Source organism: Bos mutus, chromosome 28 (assembly GCF_027580195.1).
Source record: "Bos mutus isolate GX-2022 chromosome 28, NWIPB_WYAK_1.1, whole genome shotgun sequence".
NCBI lineage: Eukaryota > Metazoa > Chordata > Mammalia > Artiodactyla > Bovidae > Bos > Bos mutus.
The window spans coordinates 39,457,221-39,485,148 of record NC_091644.1 but is presented as its reverse complement, the minus strand read 5'-3'; the positions used below and the strand labels follow the sequence as shown (position 1 = coordinate 39,485,148).

Here is a 27,928-nt window from a genome sequence, read left to right as displayed (position 1 = left end):
TCAGTTCCACGAGGACAAGACCAAGTCTGTCTTGTTCTACATTATTCTCTCAACACCTAGCCTGGTATGTAGCAAATAGTTGCTAAAAAATCTTGGTGAATAAATAAACATATATGATAGATATGCAAGTTTACATGTTGTAATTTTTCTCCATTTAATAATTTTACAAACTTAGAGAACTACTCAGTTCAGTTCAGTCGCTCAGTCGTGTCTGACTCTTTGCAACCCCATGAACCACAGCACGCCAGGCCTTCCTATCCATCACCAACTCCCGGAGTCCACCCAAACCCATGTCCACTGAGTCGGTGATGCCATCCAACCATCTCATCCTCTGTTGTCCCCTTTTCCTCCTGCCCTCAATCTTTTCCAGCATCAGAGTCTTTTCCAATGAGTTGATATTCATGTCAAGTGGCCAAAGTATTGGAGTTTCAGCTTCAGCATCAGTCCTTCCAACGAACATCCAGGACTGACCTCCTTTAGGATGGACTGGTTGGATCTCCTTGCAGTCCAAGGGACTCTCAAGAGTCTTCTACAACACCACAGTTCAAAAGCATCAATTCTTCAGCACTCAGCTTTCTTTATAGTCCAACTCTCACATCCATACACGACCACTGGAAAAACCATAGCCTTGACTAGACAGACCTTTGTTGACAAAGTAATGTCTCTGCTTTTTAACATGCCGTTTAGGTTGATCATAACTTTCCTTCCAAGGAGTAAGCATCTTTTAATTTCATGGCTGCAATCACCACCTGCAGTGATTTTAAAGCCCCCCAAAAATAAAGTCTGACACTGTTTCCACTGTTTCTCCATCTATTTGCCATGAAGTGATGGGACCGGATGCCATGATCTTAGTTTTCTGAATGTTGAGGTTTAAGCCAACTTTTTCACTCTCCTCTTTCACTTTCATCAAGAGGCTTTTTAGTTCCTCTTCACTTTCTGCCATAAGGGTGGTGTCATCTGCATATCTGAGGTTATTGATATTTCTCCCGGCAATCTATTGAGCCTTCATAAATATCTATTTCTGCTGTGAAATGGGAATAATAGCTCCTAACAGGATTGTTAACTATTGTACTAGTATATTTTTTGGTACTTAATAAGCACCAAATGCTCGTGTCACTTATCACCATCACCATCATCATCATCAATGCCATGGAATAATAAATTCAGATACAGTGTTTTGAAGTGAGTAAGGGGCTACAGAGCAAATGTTTTTATTACTGGCCTGACCCATGACCATGACCTGTCGCTCAGTTGTGTCCGACTCTTTGCAACCCCGTGGACGGTAGCCCACCAAGCTCCTCAGTCCATGGGATTTTCCAGGCAAGAATACTGGAGTGGGGTGCCATTTCCTTCTCCAGGGGATTTTCCCGACCCAGGGATCAAACCCAGGTCTCCCGCATTGCAGGCAGACGCTTTAACCTCTGAGCCACAGTGAGAAATGTTAATATATAATAAGAAAAAAATAATTATGAAATAAGCCCAACAGTTGTTTTCTTGGTAAAATATTTGTTTCAGGGATGTTTCTTATTTTCCGATTTTTATTCTTCCCTGATTAAGTATTGCATTATAGTCTTTTTTTCTTTTAAACTTTTAAATTTATACTGGAGTATATAGCCTATTAACAGTGTTGTGACAGTTTCAGGTGGACCGCAAAGGGACTCAGTCATACACATACATGTATCCATTCTCCTTCAAACTCCCCTCCCATCCAGGCTGCCACATGCAAAGTTCCCTATACAATAGGACCTTGTCGGTTATCCATTTTAAATATAGCAGTGTGTACATGTTTATCCCAAACTCCCTAACTATCCCTTCCCCCATCCTTATCATATGACATTCCTCATATGTTGAATCTAAAAAGAAATTATACAAATGAACTTCTTTACAAAACAGAAACAGACTCACAGACTTCAAGTTGTAGTCTTTAAAGGAAGAATAAGTTATCGAAAGATTAGGAATACCAGTAGGAAATAAGTATTAGCTCTCTTCATTTTCTTTTGAGATGATAAAGATTTGGAAAAAGGAATTAAACATACATATAACCCCATATAAAATATTCCCAAGGTCCCCATAGTCCCAACATTTCTATATTTGTTTTTTGTATTTAAGATCAGCCAAAATCAATAAATGAGGTAAAATCAGTCAGTGGTCTTTTCATTTTAAATCCAAGTTTCCTGTGATGGGGAAAAGACTGTATTTATTACATAAATGACATAAATATTCTCTTTTATTGCCATCTAAGTAGTAAAACAAAGGTTGTCAGAGAAACAACAGCACCTCCCATTGCTTCTTAAACCCATAGCAATCAGACTGCTACTCCGCAACACTCCACTGAAAATGTTCTTGTCAACATCTCTAAAGACAACAATTTAATCCAATTTTCTAAGCAGCACTCAACAACAGCATAATTTGAATTTTAAGGCAATTCAATACTAGGAGTAACACCTTGGTTTTCAAGCTTCATTTTTAATGATCTGGATCCAGGCCACCACATTGCAGTGGGTACACTGAAGTGCAACTGACCACAGACACTCTTCCAAAATTGTGAATTCCCATATGAGTTAGATTTCATTAATGGGAAGAGTGATTTGATTATCCACTGTGTATGAAGCAGCTCTCCGGGGACCATGGGGGAATTCAAACTGCATCCTCATCCTCAAGATTCCTCCAAACTTGGAGGAAGGACAGGTCTCTCTTGACTCCACATCTCTCTCTAGATATTACACTGCACTATTTCTCAGTCCCTGCATGGTCTTTCCCACCTGTCTTCACTTCTTCACCTCCTATTGAATAAAAAAAAGAAATTATGAGACCACACTAATAAGCATGACAAAACTATAGGGCAGAGGGAAAAGGAAAGCCTTTCTTCACAGAAGAATACCTAACTGATAAATAGAAAATCGCCATTTTGCAGCCATCATTAAGATAATTATCTTAGCTGAGCATCATTAATTTATGGTACAATCATGAATGAAAATTTTGAGGGGTGATATGTGGGGGCTTCCCTGGTAGCTCAGAAGGTAAAGAATCCGCCTACAATGCATGAGACCTGGATTCAATTCTAGGGTTGGGAATATCCCCTGGAGAAGGGAATGGCAACCCACTCCAGCATTCTTGCCTGGAGAATCCCATGGACAGAGGAGCTGGCGGGCTACAGTCCATGTGGTTGCAAAGAGTCAGACATGACTGAGTGACTTTCACTTTGACTTTATAATAACATGTACAATCTCCAGGTTTCCTCTCCCAGATTACTTGTTAAATACAAGGGGAAACCGGGTGGGTACCTTTACAACAAAGAAATCTGACCAACACCATCTTTGCTACTAAGTCACTTCAGTCGTGTCTGACTCTGTGTGACCCCATAGACATCAGCCCACCAGGCTCCCCCATCCCCAGGATTCTCCAAGCAAGAACACTGGAGTGGGTTGCCATTTCCTTCTCCAATGCATGAAAGTGAAAAGTGAAAGTGAAGTCGCTCAGTCATGTCCGACCCTCAGCGACCCTATGGACTGCAGCCCACCAGGCTCCTCCGTCCATGGGATTTTCCAGGCAGGAGTACTAGAGTGGGGTGCCATTGCCTTCTCCAACACCATCTTTACCAATGACCAAACTTAACAGCGCTAACAATGGGGGAAATGATATTGGGTGGCCCTGATACGATCAGGACAAGACACATCACTTGGTATTCATTCCAAAAAATGCATAATCACACATCTAATCGCAAGGATGCAATAAAAAAGGGTCAAAATTGTGGGACATTCTGCAAAACGACTTTCACTAGCACAAAAGCGAAAACAAAAAAAACTTGAAGAACATGTTCTAGAATAAAGGACAGAGACATCACAACTAAAAACAATGTGCAATCCTCGATTGAAACTCAAATCCAGAAAAACAAAACCAGAAGCCCAGCTAGGCAGGACACTATTGGCATAACTAGTGAAATTTGCATGAGAACTATATATCTGACAAACATTATATCAATGTTTATGAGTGTGACAATTATATGAGAGAATGTTTTTTTCCTTAAGAGATACCTGACGAAGTTTCTAGAGGGAAGTGTCTTGATGTCTGTAATTTATTCTCAAATGATTCAGCGAATTTTAAACTGTATAATCATGAGAGTGATGAAGTAAACGTGGCAAAACATTGAGAACTGGTGACTCAAAATGAAGGGTATATAGTATTCATATTCATTGTATTATACCTGTAACTTTTCCGTAGATGAGGGATTTTTCAAAAATAAAAATTGGGGGATAAAAAATAATATCCTACCTCAAAGTTGACTAAAACATAACTCATCACTGTATCTCACCATGCTGAGGAAAAATCTCATGGTCTACTACCTTGGTTTGACTAGCTCTTAATCACTCAACAGACTCCAGATTAGAAATTCTTTCCTTTGCAAAGTCCTTCTAAACACCAAAGCCAGAAAGAGGCCCTCCATCTTTACTGTAAAGCATCTTGCACTTCCCTTGAAATAAGTTATCACTGTGTTATTTATAACTGTTTATCTTTACCTGTTAACAAGGAGAGATACCAATGCATCATTAGCCTGTTGTTTCCCCAATACCCAGCTGAACACTTGGCACTTTGATGTAGTAGACAGAGGTCCAACAAATAGGTCCACTTCTTTTCTGGTCACACAGTAGGACCGTACTTTCCACTGCCCTTGGAGTACAGGAAAGTCCTGACGAAGAAAAGTCTGAGTGCAATGGGCATGTAGCCTGGAAGTCTACATGCCTGTGATAAGCAGGACCCCCTCCTAACCATGCTCTCCATTCCCAACTAACCATGTTGGACATACAATACCAATTTTTTAAAAATGGTAAAACCAGGGAGATTTTGAGGTTGTTACATCAGCACAAATCAGCATATCCTGACTGTTATATACATGCTCAAATCCTGAAAGAAACAATTCAATTAGACAATGTTAGATATTATCTGAAAAGCTTAAAATAATCTTCATAGTTTAAGTCTCTTGGTCATGTCTGACTCTTTGTCACCCCATGGACTGTAACCCGCCAGGCTCCTCTGTCCATGGAATTCTCCAACCAAGAATCCTGGAGTGGCTAGCCATTTCCTTCTCCAGGGGATCTTCCCAAACCAGGGATCACACCCAGGTCTCCTGCACCATCGTCAGATTCTTTACCATCTGAGCCACCAGCCGAAGCTCTAGTCTTCATAGGGGACAGGTCAAATAAATCACTCTTTACTCACACAGTGGCATACTATGCTGACATTAAAAATAATGAAATAGCTCTTCATGGAATTCTCCCCAAAATAAAGTGGATAAAACAAGGAGAAGTAGTACAGATAAATGGCTGTACACAAAATAGTGAACCGGCAGTGCTGACCAAACAGCCAAGGTAGGATAGATATCAGATTCCAGGACAACTTCTGGAACAAAGCATATCCAGAAACTTCTAAATAGGTTATAACAATGAGCAAGATGACCCTAAAACCCCTCACCCAAAGTGAGGATGTAATGGAGTCCAGAATGAGAGGACACATGAAGATTGTTGGAGGGCCCCATTGGTATTCAGTGAGTCCTGTGTATCTCTCCCGCACAACCAGGAGAAAGGCTTTGGTGGGATCACTCAGAGTCTTATTATGGTCCTGACAATTAGGGCAGGAAGTATGATGCCTGATTTTTCCCAGAAGAACTAAAAGATGAGAAACTGGCTGGCTAGTTGCTCTGATGGAGGGATGAAGGAGAAGTTGGTATGCTGGGGTTTGGTTGCCCTCCCAGTCTGTTCATGGAGAGAATATGTGAGTATTTGCACAGACTGTGTGTGCAAATGACTTCAGGGTTTGCTTTAGAAGTTCAGAGGGGCCCTGGACCAAAAGAAATCTGGGGTGGACTGCCACATGCCAAAGAACTGTGGAAGGAGTAAGCAACCAGGCAGAATAGAGATACAGCAGCCCTCCTCAAGGAAACTGGGTAGGAGAAACCTGGCAAGGAGAACAGGGTCTCTACAGGACATGTGAAGGGACCTCGCTGGAGAGAGTCAGCTGGAAACGTGAGCCATGTTTCAAAAGCTGACAGCTAGATTACCACCACACTGGTTAACAAAGAACTTTGCTACTCTTCGATGCCAAAGGCATTAGAACATCAGCCAATGTGTGAGAGAGAAAAGTGAAAAAAGACCAGGCCATCCTCATATCCCTGAAGCCTGGCATCACCATATGGAATTGGACAAACTGAAATCCCAATCAAATCTGTGTTTTGTTATTAAAGCAACTGTAAGGCCTTGTATTATCTGTGACCTGAAGTCAAGGGCCTTGTACATTTTTATCTAAGAGTAGAGAAAGAACTCTCTACAGAGCAAATTAAAAGGAGAGTGGATGACAAAGAAGGCTGCTTTGGGATTAAACCTCGGAACCCCGAAGTCAAACTCAGTCACATGGGATCAAATGTCGCTTGGAAGAACACACAAGAGACAGGACACGGTGGCCGCCCCTCAAAAAACATACTGGAGACAAGTGTGGGAGGGAAGGTAACTTTCCCTACACAGTCCTTTGCACATACTCAGTGGTTGGATCTCTTCATGCCAAAGTGCAAAAAACAGATCCCCTCTTGCAAAATATTCTGCACACTGGCATGAAGAGATCCAGACACTAAGCGTGTGCAAAGGACTATGCCGGAAAAGTTAACTTGTGAAATTACCTGGATTAGAGGTGGTGTGGCTGAGTGGGTACCAACTCCAACTGCTGGGCTCTAATTCTGGTTAGGTCACAACTAGCCATGGATCGTGAAACTTCTTAACCAACCTCTCCATGCCAGTTTCATCAACTGTAAAGTGGGGATAATGACAGTGGCTCTCCGGTTCACTGAGGGGAGGAGATGCTTTAGTTCACGTAGAGCTCTTCCAACAGTGCCAGTCTATATGTGCTCAGTGAGTGCTGGCTGTTACTATTACCTATAATAATAGCAATGCTAACGGTGAGAAACCCATCAGAAAAAAAGGAAAAATTGTGAATACCATTAAGAATTAGTCCATTTTTTGGTACAGATACACCTATTTGCAGGTCAGGAATAGAGACATCAAGGCTGTATATTGTTACCCTGCTTATTTAATTTATGTGCAGAGTACATCATGAGAAATGCTGGGCTGGAAGAAGCACAAGGTGGAATCAAGACTTCTGGGAGAAATATCAATAACCTCAGATATGCAGATGACACCACCTTTATAGCAGAAAGTGAAGAAGAACTAAAGAGCCTCTTGATGGATGAGTGAAAAAGTAGGCTTAAAACTCAACATTCATAAAACGAAGATCATGGCATCTGGTCTCATCACTTCACAGCAAATAGGTGGGGAAACAGTGGAAACAGTGGCTGACTTTATTTTTCTGGGCTCCAAAATCACTGCAGACGGTGATTGCAGCCATGAAATTAAAAGATGCTTACTCCTTGGAAGGAAAGTTATGATCAACCTAGACAGCATATTAAAAAGCAGAGACATTACTTTCCAACAAAGGTCCATCTAGTCAAGGCTATGGTTTTTCCAGTAGCCATGTATAGATGTGAGAGTTGGACTATAAAGAAAGCTGAGCACTGAAGAATTGATGCTTTTGAACTGTGGTGTTGGAGAAGATTCTTGAGCATCCCTTGGACTGCAAGGAGATCCAACCAGTCCATTCTAAAGGAGATCAGCCCTGGGAGTTCATTGGAAGGACTGATGTTGAAGCTGAAACTCCAATACTTTGGCCACCTGATGCAGAGAGCTGACTCATTTGAAAAGACCCTGATGCTGGGAGGGATTGAGGGCAGGAGGAGAAGGGGACGACAGAGGATGAGATGGCTGGATGGCATCACCAACTCAATGGACATGGGTTTGTGTGGACTCCAGGAGTTGGTGATAGACAGGGAGGCCTGGCATGCTGTGGTTCATGGGGTTGCAAAGAGTCGGACACGACTGGGCAACTGAACTGAAATGAACTGAATAGAGACACAGATGTAGAGAATGGACTTGTAGACACGGAGGGTGGGAGAAGAAGAGGGTAGGACAATTGGGAGAGTAGGACTGACACATATATACTACCATGTGTAAAACAGAGAGCTAGTGGGAACATACTTTATTGTACACGGAGCTCAGCTTGGTGCTCTATGATGACCTAGCGGGGTGGGATGGGGGGCTGGCAGGGAGCTCAAGAGGGAGGGGATATGTGTGTACATATATCATTGTTGTACAGCAGAAACTAACACAACATTGTAAAGCAATTATATTCCAATAATAAATTAAATTAAATTAAAATTTTAAAAAAGAACTAGTCCATTTTTTTCTTCTGTAGGATGTAGAAAAGAGATTTAGAGTAGAAAAAAGTGACAATAAAGTTGGTTAAACTGTAAAAGGGATAATCTGAGACACCAAATGGTTAAAATCAGAAAACAATAATCTCCTGATAAGTATCACCTTCCATCCAAAAGAAATCACACCAAGGGTATTAAATAAAGTATTAAACATTACAATTGGAAAAATAACAATATGTCTACAGAGAGTGGCATCCAAACAAAACTAGTCACTAATTGGGAGAAAGGGAAGTGCAGGTGGGTTTGGGGACATAATAAATTTTTCCACCAGAAAATTAGTCATGAACTTGCAATATTTGAAAGAAAGAAAAGCGAGGAAGAAGACTCTTTTTGGAAAGTGTTGCGGAGGCCGACATCCTAGAACAAGGCAGGTGCTTTTTTTTTAATCACAGACACAAAAACACAAGTGGCTGGCAGACGTTCATGTGTCTAAATGGCAGAAGATGAGGAAGAGCAGAAGGAATTTTGCAGAAGGTGACAAGGTCACTCAAGAAAGGCCATATTAACTTGAAAAGATTGAAGACAACTGCCCTAGGATGCCCAACAGAGAGGGACATCTCTGGTAAAAGTGCTTGTACCAGGAAAGCAAAGACCCCATGGAGCCAAGCTCTTTGTACACACAGTCCAACAATGATCTGGAGTGGCAAAATTTTTCAGACAACTGCAAGGGATGGCATTCAGCCCGAGTCTAGAAGGCTCGGGTCTGCACTTCTTTGGAAGCCCAGGGACCAGGGAAGAATGCCTTCAAGCAGGCAGCTGAGAGGAGAAAGAAAGAAGTTCAGACATTCATGTGGATTACGGGAAAGTGTAAAGCATCAAGCATCTCAATGTGAGTACAAATAAAGTCACCAGAAGTAGAAGCACCAGACAAAAAGCTTCTACAAATCAAAGAAGACTAAGTATGAACCATGTGATTCAACAGCAGAAAAAGCCTTTGTCATGAAGCTGAATATGAGGGCTAGGACTGAGCAGGGTGAGAGGTGCCCTCTGGGACCAGCAGCATACCAAACAGTCCAACAAAGTAACAACAATCCAATGGACAGGTCAGGGTGTGCAGGCTGCATACTGTACAAAGGCCTCCAGCTGACAGGGTTACATGGTGACTGAAGTCCAGCCCCCAGGTCCAGAGCCAGGAAAGGGTGTCTTTTGGGACAGACCACCTTTCCATAATTCACATAAAGGTATCTTCTATGTTAGAAGCAGGAGCGAAAATGGGTAGCCAAAGAAATACAGAACCTAAAGAAAAATAGTTATGTACCCAAATGGTGGGTGGTCACAGACCATGATAGAAGAGTTACCAGCTAGGTGTGACAATGACGACCACTGTGCACAGACCACCCACTGTATGTCTGGTGCGACACGGCCCCTGACAAGACCCACTTTATTATCATTACAGCAACTAGAAACGAAGTGGTGTTTATCCAAACAAACAGTCTTCAAGTTTAAATTAAAAAGCAGAACTGGAAACAGAATGCCTGCATGCTAAGTCACCTCAGCCGTGTCCGACTCTGTGCGACCCCATGGACTGTAGCCCGCCAGCTTCCTCTGTCCGTGGGATTCTCCAGGCAAGAGTACTTGCGGGTAGTGGGTAGCCGTGCCTTCCTCCAGGGGCCCTTCCCAACCCAGAGATCAAACCCTCGTCTCATGTCTACTGCATTGGCAGGCGGGTTCGTTACCATGAGTGTCACCTGGGAAGCCAAGTAAGTCTGGCTAAAAGACAAAAAAACTGAGGAAAAACAAAGCCACAACCATAAAATAAAGAATCAAAATATATAATGCCTTATATGAGATCTTAAAGAATGTAAAGTTTCCACCCCATTTTTTCCTGTATTCAGGTTGACCTTACCACCTCCAGATGCTCAGAACTTCACTTGAGGACGGGTCACTGCTTCAGGGAGTTCAAGTTCTCTCTTGTATATCAGTGTATCAGGTCAGGTAACACAGTGCTATGACAAGGCCAAAGACTTGGAGACAACAGGACCTCAGCTAAAATTCTGAATTTTACTACCAACTATCTAGATGGCCTTGGGCAAGTAACCTATGCCCTCTGGATCTCAGTGGCTTAATCTAAAAAAAAAAAAAAAATCCCCATTTCACAGATGAGAAAACTGAGGCCCAGAGAAGTGAAGAGACTTGCACAAAATCACACAATTGATAAGTAATAGGGCAAGGACATCTTTTGACACTAGTCTGGTGCTGCCAGAACTTATTCTGGGTCAGAATCATGCCCAGGGTGCTCCCATTTTAAAGCTCTACATGAATCTTCAAAGAATAAATATAAGAACACATGTAATAAATGAGAAACCAAACATCTCTGACGACAAATGGATCTTTCAGCTTGCCCAAACTAAAATTAAGCTGATAAATCAAAGTAAAACTCTTCTCAAACGCTCTAAAATGACCTTTGTTTTTAGGTATATATTTTGAGCATTTCTTGAAAATATATAGTTTATGAAGGCTAATAAATAACCTATTTTCTACCTAGACCTAAATAAATGCTGGGGCTTAGAGATTAGTTTGCTTTGATAATTAATAACAAAAACTGTATTTCCCTATTCAAAGTCCCCATTAAATTAAAGGCTGGATTCTTCTTACAGAGCAACTGTCTTGACTAAGCACGTTTAAACAAATTGTGAAAAGCCCAGAAAAGTTCAGTTTCCCTTAAATAACAGAACTTTATATGTCCCTGCTGTCAGCAAGCAGCCAGGGATCTTTCTGGATTATGTTCTCATAAGTGGAACAAACTGAGAAGGGTGGTGACAATCTCAGGCGGCACTGAAGTGCAGAAAAATATATTTAGGCATCCAAACCCAGAGAACAGAATCCTCCACTGGGGAAGAAGGATCTTTCGTTTCTAAATTAAGTTCCAGAAACCAGAAGACCAGAGCAAGAAAAGGACTACCTGCACTTTTTTCAATAAGATAGGCTATCTTATTCTTATTAGAAAACAGCAATATAATGAATACACTCACATTAAATGATTCTGTAATGATTAAAAGCACAATGGCATAAATATATAAAAATTTCAGTGTAACTGGTTTGATCCAGAAAACCCGATACAAAAATATTTAAGGTATCACTTTTTTGATTTCTAAACTCTTGAGATTTAGCCAAAAATTACTTTGAAATATCATTAAAGAGAAATTTAGCTAAGGACAATTTCCTATTCACAAATATAAAGTAGAAATCAAGCTACTCAATGAAGCATAATTAGGTAGAAATTAAGGGTTCTGATTATACACATACATCAAATCTTAAAAGGAGTTATGCAAAAAGGAGCCGATATTCATTTTAAAAAATCTGCAGGAATTATATTAAACATTAATTTGGTTGTTGCTGAGGAGTGGGATTAGAAGTGAAGTATATATTGCTTTCATTATCAGGAAATACTCAGAATGTACTGTGAGATAGACAACCTAATACTGACTGGAACAGAAGGACAGGAAGATTGATTTTATTTCCACCCGTTTATTATGTATTAGATCACTGTTAACCAAATACAGGGCACTCTGCTAGGTACAACAAGGAAAACCAAGATGAATCAACAAAATCAAAACCCATGTCCTCAAAAAGCTCACAATCCATGAGTAGAGCTAAAATACATGTTCCAACAACTAAGTACAGAATTCAGAATATCCCACAGTACTGACAGTAAATAGAGAATGGTATTAGGGCAAGAGAGAAAAGAAATTAATTCTAGATAAGTGGAAACAAGGATACCTAGACAGAAATGGCCATTCCACTGGGTTTTGAAGAATGGACAGATTTTGGCAAGCGAATGATGTGGGGAAAAAACAGTACTGAGAAGCAGTTTGATTCATTCATTCAATCAACTGTTAACTAATTCATTCAGTCCTCTATTCATTAATTCATTCAATCCTCCTATGAACCCTGTAAGGCTGCTACTATTGGGTACACAAACCAGGAAGCGCAAGCTCACACAACCAGTGAGCAGAAGAACCAGAAGTGAACCCAAGTTTGGCTCATCTCTCCCCTGTGCTGCCCCTCTAGGCAAAGAGAAAACATGGGGAACTCAATCCCATGAAAACATGAAGGATAAGGTCACACAAGAAAAGGAAACAAATTTATTAAAGGGTCTCCAAGGATCAGCCATTTTATTAAGTGGTTTTTACATGAAATTTTACTTATTCTTCCCATGAAATGGTCGTTATCACATCTATTTTAAGGGGTGACAAACTAAGATTTAGTTAGTTTGACCAAGAACAGGTCAAACAACTAATAAGTAGCCAAACAGAAATATACACCAGGTCTGCATCCAATCCCAGGTCAAAAGCCAGAAAGATGGATAGCTTTACATGTTGATATAAGCCCCAAAACAACACTGTTCTAGTATTTTTCTCATTTTAAGGACAAAAGTTTTTTAATCAGATAAAGTAAAAGTAACTTGCTCACAGAACTAGTAAGGAGTGAACCCAGAATTTAATGTAGGCAGCCTGACTTCAGAGCCAGAATTCTGATCCTATGGATAAACTAACAGAAAGAGTAAATAGGAATGAAATCACAGACAACCTCTAATGGCAACATGGGACTCTGTCAGCCATGCAAACTCACTGAAGATTTTTCCTGTGGAGAACATGGTCAAGTTATGTTTTAGAAATTAAGTCCTTCAATAGGCATATCAAAATTCGATTCCAAACACATCTCATATCACCTGGAGCACCTTACTTGTAGAGCTTTTCAAAGAGGGTTAAACACTGTTTCCACTGGGTTTGTTTACCTATGAAGGTCATCTATGCAGTTATTCAGCAAGCAGTCAACTGTGTAACCTCACTAAAGGGTCAAATAAATTACAGTAGATTTCTTCATCATTACTTTTTTCTACAGATTTCTTTACAGAGTGGTGTGGAAACTGCAAATGGAGTAATTGATCACTGAACCTGCCTTCTCAAAGCAAAACAGGAAAGGGAAAAAAAAGGGGTAGCAGATTAACAACCGAAATAGCTTTGCTTTTAACATTTTATTTTGCCTTCTGGCTATCATGCACAGCATCTTAGTCTAAATATTGTCCTAAGCTACCCAGCCAAGGGGCCTGGGGCTGTTCACATATAAAATCGGTTCTACACTGCACAGCGACAAGCAGAGTCTGACTCATCGGAACAGCTAGCATCAATTCTTAATGAGTCCCAGAGCCCCCAAAGTCCTTTCTACTTCTGCTGGGGGAGTCCCTCCCTGATCGTTTCCCTGTACTTTCTCTGTACCAAATTCCTGAAGACTTTCTCCATTCCAGCTCTTAGGAATCACTGCCAATCCTTACCATCCTGAAGGCAGACTCGCAGGCTTCCCCAAGGCTTGACCGACTCCCCAACCCCCACTCACCAGGTGCAAAGCCAGGGGCAGCAGGAACAGGAACAGCCACAGGTAGAGGTGGCAGCTGTTGGTGAACTTGCTCTGATCGGGGTCGTGGTACCAGCCCCCGGTGAGCGCGGCCCACACGCCCTGCCGGAGCAGCTGCAGCACCTGGGACCCCATGACTGAGCGCCGGGGCCAGCACGCGCCGCGCTGCCCGCTGCCCGCCGCCCGCCGCCCGCCGTCCGGACGCCCTCAGCTTTAACACGCGGGCCCTCGGGCGGCGTCACCGCCACCGTCCCCGCCCCCGCCCCCTCCAGCTCCTTCCGCCCCACGACCGAAACTCCAACTGCCTTTCTGCCCGGACCCGCGAATCGCGGCGCCGGAGCCGGCTGCTGCCACCGGGCAGGTGGGCGCCATGTCCGAGGGAGGAAGGATTTTCCCATGGTGCTCAGAGGCGGCTGCTCTGAGGATGCTCCAAAGGCTCCTCCCAGAGCCCGCCCAGAGTCCCTCCATCGCTTTCCCGGTGGCGGGGGAGGGGAGGTGCGCGGTTGCGGCGGGGACGGGGGGCGGGGAGGCGGGGGAAGAAGAATTTTGGAGCCCCTCCAGCCTCTTTTTTTGCCTCTGCCCACTCTCCCCTCATTTTGGCCCCCATCTTTCTAATAGGGAATGTGAAAGGCTTAAAAATCAAAGCTGTTCTAATGCAGAAGAGATAAACCAGGACAAGTTCCTTTTTTTGCAGCCTGCACCATAATAGTTATGTAACTCCAGCTCCTGTCACACATCACTCAATGTAATTTCCTCCTCTGAGCACTGCCTGCACGGTTTCGTTCTCCTTAATTAACCGCTGACCTCAGACGTTCTTTTAGCTAAACTCTACCTCTGCCCTTGACACTGAGCTTTTTCCTCCCTGATTTTTTTTACTCCCCACCCACCCCCGACACTTTCTTCAACTTGACAGATAAAGAAGATAACCACCTTTGGGGAATAATTTCAGAAGCCTCAGTTTGCTTGTCTTTTTACATGTTTCCTAAAACATAATCTCAGGCATCCATTGGGTATACTATTTAGAGAGGAAGATCCACTAGAAAGGTATCACTGAACTAATAATCTTTGACCTTTTATAGTAGAGAAATTTCAGATTCTCTTCTGAAAGCAGGCTTTGGAGAGGGAAGAAATTAAGAGGAACTTGCTTTCTCAGAATAAAGGAAGGAAGCCCTCATCATTAGTAATTGATAACCTAAAGTAAATGAGCTTCATATTGTTGAAGAGAACAAGTTTTGGGAAGCTGGAGATAAAAGGGAATTTGTTTTCCTTAGGAACGACTAGATGAAGCCTTGTGTGAGTTAGAATCTTTGAAGGATTAGAAGGTGCCAAGATCCTCAAAACATGCCTTTTCTGCCTCATGCTTACCTCACCTGACATGCGCACCTGTGCGTGCCCTGGCTGTGCTCTAGTCTGCAGCAGCTTTAGTACGTGGCTGCCTTGGGCAGGCCCAGGACAGGCACACAGCCCCCCTGTGCAGAAATGAAACCAGGCAAGGGCCATCCTGGGGAGCAGGTCTGGGACATGTAAGTCCAAACTCACACTCAGTTTTAACCACTCCTTAATCTATTCAGCATTCATCTGCAGGAATGACTAACCAAAACGTACTCATGCTGCTTTCTGTACTGGAAAAATCATTTTCTCATAGACTCAGAGGATACTATACTTGTTTTTATATGGACTCATCACTTGAAACCTATCAGGCTCTCTATAAATGTTTAATGAGTCAATCAGTCAATCAACTCCACAGGAAAGATCCACACTAAAAGATCATCTCATGTGCTTCGGTCTAGGAGGAATAGCCATGCAACAGATCTGTTCCTGCATTGAAGAAGTGCCTTTATTCATTCATGCCCAATTCATCAAAATATTTAATGAGCACCTTCTGTGTGCTAGGCATTTTGCTGAAGACAGAGAAAGCAAGTACAAAATATATATATATAGTCACTACCATGGAGTTCACAGACTACTAGAGGAGACAGACAAATCAACAAAGACTTAGAATTAAGTGTGCTGTGTGTACATCTAATAGGACTGAATATACATCTGCTGTTGCTTGCCTGTGTGTTAGTTGCTCAGTCACGTTTGACTCTTTGCAACCCCATAGACTGTAGCCCAGGAAGCTCCTCTGTTCATGGGATTTTCCAGGCAAGCATACTGGAGTGGGTAGCCATTTCCTTCTCCAGGGGGCCTTTCCGACCCAAGGATTGAACCCATGTCTCCTGTGTCTCCTACACTGCAGGCAGATTCTTTACCCACTGAGCCATCCGGGAAACCCATGGAGGTACACAAATTGAAAGGCAGACTGTTGGACTGTTCGTTCTGCCCACTGTTCCTATGCTAGGAGCCACTTCAAGGATGCAGCCTTGAGAGAATAATATGTGGTTGAGACCATCTAGACTGTATACATTATGGCCTCTATGTAAACTCTTAAGTTTCTGGCAGGAAGTTGTGGCAATCTGCCTGTCTTATAGCCACCCATGACAAGCCTCATATATAAGTTCCCTTGCTTATTAAACCTGCCACCTACCAATCTGGAGTGGCTGCCTCCTTCATCTCTTCCTTGGCTTCTTTTGAATCAGTTCAGTTCAGTCGCTCAGTCATGTCCGACTGTTTGAGACCCCATGGACTGCAGCACGCTAGGATTCCTTCCATCACCAACTCCCAGAGTTTATTCAAACTCATGTCCATCAAGTCAGTGATGCCATCCAACCATCTCATCCTCTGTCGTCCCCTTCTCCTCCTGCCTTCAATCTTTCCCAACATCAGGGTCTTTTCCAATGAGTCAGCTCTTTGCATCAAGTGGCCAAAGTATTGGAGCTTCAGCTTCAGCATCAGTCCTTCCAATGAATATTCAGGACTGATTTCCTTTAGGAGGGACTGGTTTGAATGGATTATCTTTTATTGTTGAAACTTTTTATATTACCTTGAAAGTCATAAACCTGTAAGCCTTTTTTTTTTTTAAAGAGGTCAGAAATATGAAGTAAGATATTTTTAGAAATGTCTTAAAATTGTGGTAAAATTTTGCAGTAGAAAGAATAACGCCAGGATGTAGAGGACATGTATACAGAAGGAGCACAGAGGAGTGCAGGCAGGGCATAGGGACTTCTGTGTCAGAGTTGGAGGTAAAGTGAAGATTATTTATATTCAGGGATTACTTAGAGTATCCATAAAGAATTTGGAGAGAGCAGAGAAAAAATAGGCTAATCTTCAATCAGTAGGCACAGAGAAGCATGGAAAGAAGGACAATAAGACTGCATTTAGGAGAAATTCCTAGTGAATAGAATACTAACTCTTCACTCCGAGATAACTTGAGATTTTCCCAAATATGCCTAGTTATGCATAAGAGTAAACATATAAAACACATTTTTGTCTTTTTAATTGCATATTGCTGTTGCTGCTAAGTCGCTTCAGTCGTGTCCGACTCTGTGCGACCCCACAGACGGCAGCCCACCAGGCTCCCCCGTGCCTGGGATTCTCCAGGCAAGAACACTGGAGTGGGTTGCCATTTCCTTCTCCAATGCATGAAAGTGAAAAGTGAAAGTGAAGTCGTTCAGTCGTGTCTGACTCTTAGCAACCCCATGGACTGCAGCCCACCAGGCTCCTCCGTCCATGGGATTTTCCAGGCAAAAGTACTGGAGTGGGGTGCCATTGCTTTCTCCGTGAAGTAGAAAACACCAATTATTATTACTGTCGTTATTGAAAAAAGGGGAAAAAAAGGCAGAATGGCCTTTACTCATCTGTAACACTGGGTGGCACCAGAGCACTGCATCAAATGAAGTAAACCATAGCCTACTGCAGACACTGCAAAGCAAGACTTTCATCAAGGGTGAATTCAATACTCCAGAAAGCTTGCCCCCAAAATGATACTTCTGCATTCACCTGATTAGTTTGTTCATGTCTTCTGAAGACCACTGTGGGTGGCCATTATTTATCTAAATCAATTTTTAACCTTATATACCAATTAGTGTCCCCAAAGAACAGAAGTAATAGCACCCAAAGTATATTCTAAATTCTAATTTTAAACTTTTTCAGAAATAAAAGAGGACTTTACCTATAAACATTAAAAGGGTGCATCATGCCCCTATGCCCCAAAACATAGGGGTATATATTCCTGTGAAGATAGCTCCTAGGGCAACTGACATCTCCAGAGCAGGACCTTGGTGAACTCACTCTTCCACGGAAAAAAAAACCAATGAAAATACAGGCAAAGCAATCAAAAGCAACCATTTCAGTACCATGAAAGTTAACCAAACCATAGACTGAGCTTCAGATCATCCACACGAGGAATTATTGAACTTAGGTAAGACAGTAGGGTCTGTGACATTTTAACAGGAGCTACTCCCATCTCTCCTTCCTTTCCAAGCTCAGTGATCCACCCTACAGAACCCTATAGAAAGATAAAAGGACATTTTGGGCTGAAATGAAAAGACCCTGGACAGCAACTCCAATCCACACAAAGAAACAATGAGCACTAGTAAAGGTATCTACCCAAGTTTATATTAAAAACATATAAATATATTCTCCTTTATAACCCCTCTATTCTCATAGCTGCTTTTATGAGAATAAAAGGGGACTTCCCTAGGGATTTCCCTGGTGGTTCAGTGGCTAAAACTCCATGCTCTCAATGTAGGAGGCCCAGGTCTAATCCCTGATCAGGGAACTAGATCTCACATGCCACAACTAAGCATTCACATGCCAGGACTTCCCCTGTGGTCCAGTGGTTAAGAATCCACTCACCAAAGGTGGGTTCTACCCGTGGTCGGGGATCTAAGATCCCACAGGCCACAGGGCAACTAAACCTGTGTGTCTCAACTAAAACCTGACTCAACCCAAAATAAATAATATAAATAATAAATAAACCTTGTTTTTAAAAGAGTTCGCATGCCTCGACTAAAGATTCTGCATGCCACAATGAAGATCAGAGATCCCACATGCTGCAACTAAGACACAGCACAGCCAAATAAATAAAACAAATAAATAAATATTTTTAAAATATTTAAAAAAATAAAGACAACTACATAAAGCAGGAATTCCTCCCTAGTATTGTTCTAACATGCAACATACACATTTTCACTTTGTTAAGTGAATAAGTTTTAGGAGTCTATTTTTACTGCAGCAAAACTACTCTAACACAGAAACTGTTCACTTGAAATAGTATACAAATGTAATAAAACCTAAGAGTTGTCATTGCAAGGAAACATCTTACAGACTGGAAAGATGGAGACCCAAGTTATACAGTTCTACATTTTTTGGTAACAATGTCCTCTTCAAGGACTCAGATAACCTACCAACAGCAACTGGAGCGATGGTTCCAAAGAAAGAAACTGGAAAAGAAAAGAATATGTGTGCATATGGACTGTTCTGGGTCTGTTTAGCAAAAAATAATTGAATTATTTCCAAGCAGAACACCAGAGCCCTGAGCAGCCTCAGCATGTAGCTGATTCACCAGCCTAAATACCTTCTTCTTACTTGGAAATAGATTACAATTGAAATAAATGAATTTCTGTTGCATTAGGTCACCAAAATTGGGGGATCCATTTGCTACTGCAGCTTAGCCTGCCCTAAATATAAGAAACAATGAAAATAAATTAAGCATAGAGATCAAGAAAAACAACAAACTCAGGGAAAGCAGATAGAAGGTATAAATGAGTATAAATGCAGAAATTAATCATTAGAAAAGAGAAAAGCAATAGAATTAATAAATAAATACAAAAACACAAAAGTTTTGTTGCAGTAGGACAATAAAGTAGATAAATCAATGGCTATCCTGAACAGAAACAAAAGTAGAAAGCATAACTAGGCAAAAAGAAATTTAAAGCAAAGAAAATAGAAAGAAAGAAATTAAAATAATCATAAGAGAATACTTTGCTAAAGAATATTTAAATAAATGTGGGAACCCAGGTGAAATAGGTAATTATCTAGGAAAATAAAATTACCAAATCTCAGCCCAGAAGAGAGAAAATCTAAAGCAAACAATGACCTTATGGAATTAATAGAGAATATTATGAAATGGTACACATTCAAGAAGCACAAAAGCCAAATTGTTGCACGGCAGATTTGTTCCAACTTTATGAGACAGGTAATTCCAGTATAACTAAACTGTTTTATAACACTGAAAAAGAAGAAAGACATTTCCAAATCCTTTATATGAAGGTAACATAACATACATTCCAAAAATTAAATAAAATATTGTAACTGTAGCTAATCACAATTATGAATATTGATGCAAAAATCCAAATTATACATTAGCAACCTGAATATAGCACCACATTAAAAGCAAAGGCAGGCTCATTCCAGGAAAACAAAGATGATTCAGCCCCTAAAGGGTGCCATTAAAGGAGGTAAATTTAGGATGTCCATTATGAAAACCATTACTTGATATAATCTGGGAACACTGGTCAATGTCTTAGAGAAGATATCACATGATGAAAACTTTAAAGGCTACCAAAGGAAACCGACTATGGATTCCCTCATAGCTCAGTCGGTAAAGAATCTGCGGGCAATGCAGGAGACCTGGGTTCGAGTCCTGCATGGGAAAGATCCCCTGGAGAAAGAAATGGCAACCCCCTCCAGTATTCTTGCCTGGAGAATCCCATGGACAGAGGAGCCTGATGGGCTATAGTCCATGGGGTCACAAGAGTTAGGCACAACTTAGCAGCTAAACAACCACCACCACCAAAGGCAATAAAAAGACCTAACAGAAAATTGTGAGCCTGGAAGATTTCAATGCTACAAAGTTTTGGGTGCATTAATTTGCAGCCCTATTTGGGAAATCCCAATTTAGGATTCCTAATTCCTAAATCCCAATCCCAATTCCTAAATCCAAATTTAGGAAACCCAAAGGAACAAACTAAAAATACACACAACATGGATAAATCTTACAAATATAAGCTAATTGAACACAATTAGCTCAAAAGAATATGTGCACATCCTGATTTCATGTATAATAAATTTGAAAAGAGGTAAACCTAATTTATGATGTCAGGATAGGAGGTTTCTAGGTTTCTACTAATGTTCTGTTTCTTGATCTGTGGGCTGCTTACACAAATGAGATTAGGTTGTGTTCTGTATAGATAAGTAAGTAGAATTGCCAGGAAAATTCTGGAAACAACTATTAGTGAGGAGGATTAGTCCTAGCTGACACTGTAGTACTGTGGTCCTGGGGCACAGGTAAACAGAAATGTCAGAGAGATAGAAGGATGGAGGGGGGACAGGGGAAGATGTGAAGAGAAAACTTAAGGAAAATCAGTTTCAATAATTAAGGGATACTTGTCTACTATGACCTAGAATCCACAAAGGAAAAAAGATTCAACTATATAGAATTTAAAAGAAAAAGAACATTTAAAAAACTTCATTAAAAAATCACACAGATAAACCAGAATGGAAAAGAATATAAAAAAGAACATATGTATACATGTAACTGAATCACTTTGCTGTGCAATAGACATTAACACAACATTGTAAGTCAACTATGCTTCAGTTAAATAAAGAAATAAAAATAAAGTATTTGGCCAAAAAAATTATGCAGAGAGAAAAAGTGTAGGCATACCAGTAAAAATATGTGTACCTCATAGTCAATAAGGTACATGTATCTTAATACACATATCAATATATGTACATGTAAGGTACACATATATTGATGTCATTTAATAGGCACAGACTGCCTAAATATCAACAAAAAATAAGGTCAACCAAAAATGAACAAAAGGAAAGAACAGTTCACAAAAAGGGTAATTCAAATGACTCAGATGCCTGAAACAATGTTCAGTCTCAGTCACAGTAAGAAAATTTTTTTTAAATATATACTCAGGAACTTGCTGGTGGTCCAGTGGTTCAGACTTTGCCTTCCAATGCAGGCGGTACGGGTTCAGTTGTTGGTCAGGCAACTATGATCCCACATGCCTCATGAACAAAACACTAAAACATAAAACAAGCAATAGTGTAATAAAGTCAATAAAGAATTAAAAATGTGTATGTAAAAATGAATAATTAGAACACATGAATACATTGAAGATTTTTCAAGGTTCTTTCCAGGTAGATTCTAAGCATGGAAAATATTTAACAATGGGGCAGTCAGTCAAGGGAATAATAAACTGCTAGAAGAATATTAGTTTCACTTGATTCATGTCAATGTATGGCAAAACCCACTACAATATTGTAAAGTTATTAGCCTCCAATTAAAATAAATAATTTAAAAAAAAATTAGTTTCACTTGTAAAAGCAGACTTAGAATCCATCAAAGATAGGAAAAATAAAGTTTCCAGTACCAAACTTAATATTAAGGAAAATCAATATCTGGCATAAGAGCAAGCTGAGCCTCAGATTCTATGTGTTGAATATACCATGATGTGTTAATACTTTTTTAAGATGTTAAATTTCAAATCTTTGAGAGACTGAGGATTTGAGGGTTTTTTTTTTAATGGTATTCTTACTGTTCTAGAAAAACCAGTTTGCTGAAAAGCATTATTAGATAAGACAATGCTCCTTGAAATAGATATTCCCTGAAAGGTTTCCCTCATTGAACCCTCAGCTCAATCAAGTGACTCTAGAGATCAGGAAGACTTCAAATACTCCTGTGAGTAAGTAGCAACCACAAAACAATGCTTGACATTTATAGGACACGTTTCAGTTTTCACAGAACTTCACACTCACCAGTTCCTTCAGGATAATACAACTAACCCTAGAAGGTAACAATAACACCCAGAAAATCAGGAAGTCCGCATGATGACGCAGATGCTGTGGCTTTGGGCCCTGAACTTCTTACAGAGATTAGAACTCACATTGAGGCAGGAGAAAGGGTGACGGCAGGAACGGATGGAAACAGGGTAGCTACAACTGGGATGTACCACCTTTGTGTTTAAAGGAAGGCAAGGTCAGCTGGGTTCATTTAAGAGTTCTGAAGAAACTCCCACAGAAATGTGAAACGACTGAGATGGGCCTTCCCTGGCAGCCCAATGGCTAAGACTGCACGCTTCCACTGCCGCGGGGCAAGGGGTCCACCCCTAGACAGGGAACTAACGTCCAGCATGCTACAAGGCCAAAATATTTTTTACTTTTTAAAAATAAAAAGACTGAAAGAAAGTGGTTACTTCACGAGAGAACCCTGAACCGCATAGATTAGGACTGAATTAGTGTATGCCCAAAGCAGTAATTAGGAAAAAAATTCTTGGATTTAGTTTTCCTTCTAAGGATTCCAAAAGAGCTGTTTAATTTTGTTATCATTAATTCTCATGATATTCATCCTATTCTTAAGTATCTTAGTATTCTTCTAATTTTATGTGTACTTTAAAAAATTGGACAGTTGAAACAAAAGCTTAAGGTCTCTGAACAGGTCAGTGGTGTAAATTTGTTGTGTGTCTCGGTCTGTTTTAGGAAGCTTCCACTCCCATACTCCCAGAGGAGATTTGATGTGCGGGAAAACGATTCTTTTCATAGAATGAACACCACAAAAGAACACGTACAGAGTAGATTTGTCCAGATTAGAAAAATCAGCTGATATAAACAGACCCATGAATCTGTGAGCCATGAATCTACGAATCAGACATTCTGATCAAGAACATGAATTTACTGTATATTTTGTGACATAACTAGCAAGCTGCTGGCACTTAATAAAAACTAAACATAGCAAGGATAAACGCATTCTCTGTGGTTTGTTCACTACAATATTAGGAGGATGCGTTGCTCTTTCTATATTTTTAAAATCATCTTTGTCCTCAGCATCCTCTGTGTAGTATTTTTAGCAGTTTGTTAAGAATTAGTCATTATATTTGAAAAGAATCCAGCAAATTGCAAATAAAAGAAACTAATTCTGATAGGACAAAATGTACTAAAATGGCAACTCGGTGGAATGGCAACCTTTCTATCTCAGGTCCAAGGTCGTGAGTTTTGTAGCTTTCCTTTAGAAGGGATATCGTCAAGAATTTAAAAAGGCCTTGACTTTCTGAAACCACTCAGATTTTTACATTGTTGTATTATTCAGTGAGATGGTTCATTGTGCATCTGAGTAGCTCCGACTGGAATTTGTAACTGTAAGCGTAGACAGGCAAGGCGCCAGTCTTGTCCGGTGATTAAAGTTACAGAAATTCTAAAAATCACGATGACTCGGTCTGAAGCTGAAAGCCAACTGAAACTTTGAGAATAAACAGCAACCTGACACACAGACTGAATTCAAAGCGTCAACACTTAGAAAACATGACAGAAAGCATTACCTTATTATTTCTGATCCATCACCATCTATGTTATCGTTATTCATTTAGCCCTGCATCTTTAAACTTATGAAAAGGAAGCCAGAGAACTAGATTCAGGAAAGGCTCATTTACAATCTCAACATACAGAATTGTTAAACGACAAGGGAACTATATTTAATATCCTGTGATAAACCATAATGAAAAAGAATGTATATATATGTGTGTGTGTATGTGTATATATATATATATGTGTATGTATATAATACATGTATAACTGAATCACTTTGCTGTACAGCAGAAATTAACACAATTGTAAATCAACTATATTTCAATTTTTTAAAAAGTAGTCTTAAAAAAAAAACCCACTGAGATCATGAGTTGGGCCTTTTCCACAACGGGGAAGTCCAAGCACACTGTGAACTCCTTTGTGGTATCTGCTCACTTAATCTTTCTCCAGATAATTACTTGTCCCATTCCTTTCTCTCCTTCAAGTCTCAGCTCAAATCTCCCCTTCTCAACAAGGCCTCCTTGTCCACACTGTTGACCACCACAAAACGCCCCAGCGCCCTCCACCTTCCCCCCACCCCCAATTTCTGAGCCATCTTTTCTTGCTTTTCTTTTTATTTTTATATAATAAATTTATCAAATTCTAATATACTGTGTAATTTGCTTACTTATTCTATTTTCTATCTATGCTTTGAAAATATAAACTCCATGAGGGCTTCCCTGCAGGTTCACTGGCTAAGACCCTGCATTGCCAACACAGGCGGCCCAGGTTCAATCCCTGGGTGGAGAGCTAGATCCCACCCTCCTCAACGAAGAGTTTGCATGCCGCAACTAAGATCTGGTGCAACCAAATAAATTTACTATGTGCTCCATGACAAAAAGAACTTTCTTTGTGTCGTTCCCCTAGATTGCTGCCTGACACTCAAAAAAAAAAAAAAAAAAAAATGTTGAATGATGAACCTAATTATTCTGTATATTCTGTCCTATCACTATTTCATCTCTATTATTATTTGACTTTATTGTGGCATGGTTCATGATGAACGATAGCAAGAATAACAACACAGTAAAAGTTGATAATAGTAATAAAAATTAGTTTCACATATGTATAATTTGGCTGACTCAAAAAACATTATGTTTTGTGATGTTATATGCTCCAAAGCCTTGGAAATTACCATGCTAACTTTTCATTCTAACCACCTTGTGAATATTTTTGAATTTTTCTTAGCAGATGACATTGATCTTTGGCATTATACTTCAATATACTAGTTAAATGAATCTTCAAAACACCACCATGGGGCAGATGCTATTGTTCTACAATTTTGCATAGACAATGGAAGAACATTCGATCATGTAATAAGTAATGACAAAGTCAAGACTGGAACCCAGGACTGTTGACAGACTCTTGCTGTTATACCAAATTATACCACATTGGTAAAACATTTCACACACACGCCATTTTCCAAGTGTTCAGTTCAGTTCAGTCTCTCAGTCGTGTCCAACTCTTTGTGACCCCATGAACCACAGCACGCCAGGCCTCCCTGTCCATCACCAACTCCCGGAGTTCACCCAACCCATGTGCATTGTGTCGGTGATGCCATCCAGCCATCTCATCCTCTGTCATCCCCTTCTCCTCCTGCCCTCAATCTTTCCCAGCATCAGGGTCTTTTCAAATGAGTCAGCTCTTCGCATCAGGTGGCCAAAGTATCGGAGTTTCAGCTTCAACATCAGTCCTTCCAATGAACACCCAGGACTGATCTCCTTTAGGATGGACTGGTTGGATCTCCTTGCAGTCCAAGGGACTCTCAAGAGTCTTCTCCAACACCACAGTTCAAAAGCATCAATTCTTCAGCGCTCAACTTTCTTTATAGTCCACTCTCACATCCATACATGACTACTGGAAAAACCATAGCCTTGACTAGATGGGCCTTTGTTGACAAAGTAATGTCTCTGCTTTTTAATATGCTGTCTAGGTTGGTCATAACTTTCCTTACAACAAGTAAGTGTCTTTTAATTTCATGGCTGCAATCACCATCTGCAGTGATTTTGGAGCCCAGAAATCCAAAGTAATAATTTCCAAGTGTAATCCAAGGTAAATAATGAATGATAGCTGGCATTTCCAAAGTTCCAAGCCATCAATCAAAATGCTTTTTGTCTTAAAAAGTTAGAGCAATTCTATCAAACTGTTAAACTTTCTAATATGCTGTTTTATGTCTAGAAGAAGAAGATCCAATAAAAGTAACTAAAACTTCTAATAAACATTTTTTTATCCAAAAGATCGTTTCATGTCTTAAACAACTTACACAGCTTTGAGGGAATATTTTTCCTCATCCCTCTTTCTCATCTCTCCAGAGTTTCTAATCTCTCCTTACATCCAGACACCTCAGCTCACTTTTAAAGCCCTTTCTAACCTGACTTCCTTTCTCAACTTTTCTCCAGAAAATATTGTTTCCTGTCAGTGAGTCATCTCAATGGCCCACAAACACCAGAATCCTTATTCTTTCTTCCTTATGTTTTCTTCTTCATCCTCTTACAATCCTATCTTTCCCATCCACTTGTTTACTCCACCAACCCTGAAAGTTCTCTCATCTGTTACACTATCTCTCCATGAGGGCTTTCCTGGAGGCTCAGCTGGTAAAGAATCCACCAGCAATGTGGGAGATCTGGGTTCGATTCCTGAGTTGCGAAGATCCTCTAGAGAAGGGAAAGGCTACCCACTCCAGTATTCTGGCCTGGAGAATTCCATGGACTGTACAGTCCATAGGGTCGCAAAGAGTTGGACACAACTGAGTGACTTTGACTTCACTTCATCTCTCCATGAAGGTGACCAGGCATCCTGGGATTTCAGCCCTGACTGGCTTCCCAGGTGGCTCCTGCCAAGGCAGGAGACGTGGGAGATGAGGGTTTGATCCCTGGGTTGGGAAGATCTCCTAGAGGAAGGCATGGCAACCCACTCCAGTATTCTTGCCTTGAAAATGCCATGGACAGAGGAGCCTGGCCGGTACAGTCCACAGGGTTACAAAGAGTCGGACATGACTGAAGCAACTTAACACGCAGGCACTACCTTTCTAGTCTCATCTGCCACAGGAAACTCAGCCTCTAACAGTTTCCTGAGCCCACTGTTTATTTGTACTCACACACCATTTTTCTATGAATCCTAGACATACTTAACTCAAATGGCATTCAACAAAGCATCTCCCAGCGACCCCAGGCATAATCGGATTGCTCCTTCGACTTGAGCCCAGGACACTTGGCTTATTCTTCTGTCCTGGCACTTTTTATTCTCTCTTATTCTCTAAGACTGAGGCTTTGTAACCTCCAATCCTTAGTCTAGTCTCTTACAGAGTAAGCGCTCCCTATTGCCTGGAAAATCCCATGGACGGAGGAGCCTGGTAGGCTGCAGTCCAGGGGGTCGCTAAGAGTCGGGCACGACCGAGCGACTTCACTTTGACTTTTCACTTTCATGCATTGGAGAAGGAAATGGCAACCCACTCCAGTGTTCTTGCCTGGAGAATCCCAGGGACTACAGAGCCTGATGGGCTGCCGTCTATGGGGTCGCACAGAGTCGGACATGACTGAAGGGACTTAGCAGCAGCAGCAAGTATAATTAAATTAGATGTAGTCACACCTGGAGGGTTTTGTCCACCATCTCCATCAACATAGAGAATAGACCCACGGGTCTGTTCTCTGGATAATCATGGTAGAAACTGTAAATAGGGGTAGCATGGAGGACTAACAGGGAGGAGCGGGGAAGGCCCTGCCACACTGCGCTGGGCGTTGCTTTCCCTTCCACCACAGAGGAAGAGAGGCTGGCTGCATCTCAGCGGTGGTCCGTTTCAGGAGGACTAATTATGGTGTTCCCTTCCACAGACCTCATCACGGGTAAATCCTCAAAGATGCAAGGTTTTCTAAATTAATGAATGAAAAAATTTCAGAGAAGAAAATACGTTTACACAAGAAAACCCCAAAGTTCCTCTCTCTAGACCTAAAACAGTCCTTGCCCGCAAACATTAAAGCTTCCCTTTCTGACGCTGTTGGAAGGCGATCATTCGCTACGCGGAGTAAATGGAAG

The 27,928-nt window shown here is 40.9% G+C and overlaps 1 protein-coding gene across 1 annotated transcript in view; it reads right to left on the bottom strand.

Annotated features, from left to right (window-relative positions):
• PCNX2 (pecanex 2) overlaps positions 1-14,028 on the bottom strand; it is a 311,350-nt gene extending 297,322 nt beyond the window's left edge. Inside the window, exon 1 of the mRNA XM_005891898.3 lies at positions 13,649-14,028. Within this exon, the coding sequence (XP_005891960.1) occupies positions 13,649-13,801 (153 nt within the window). The 5' untranslated portion in view covers positions 13,802-14,028. The remainder of the gene's footprint in view (positions 1-13,648) is intronic.
• Between the last annotated feature and the right edge of the window lie 13,900 nt (positions 14,029-27,928).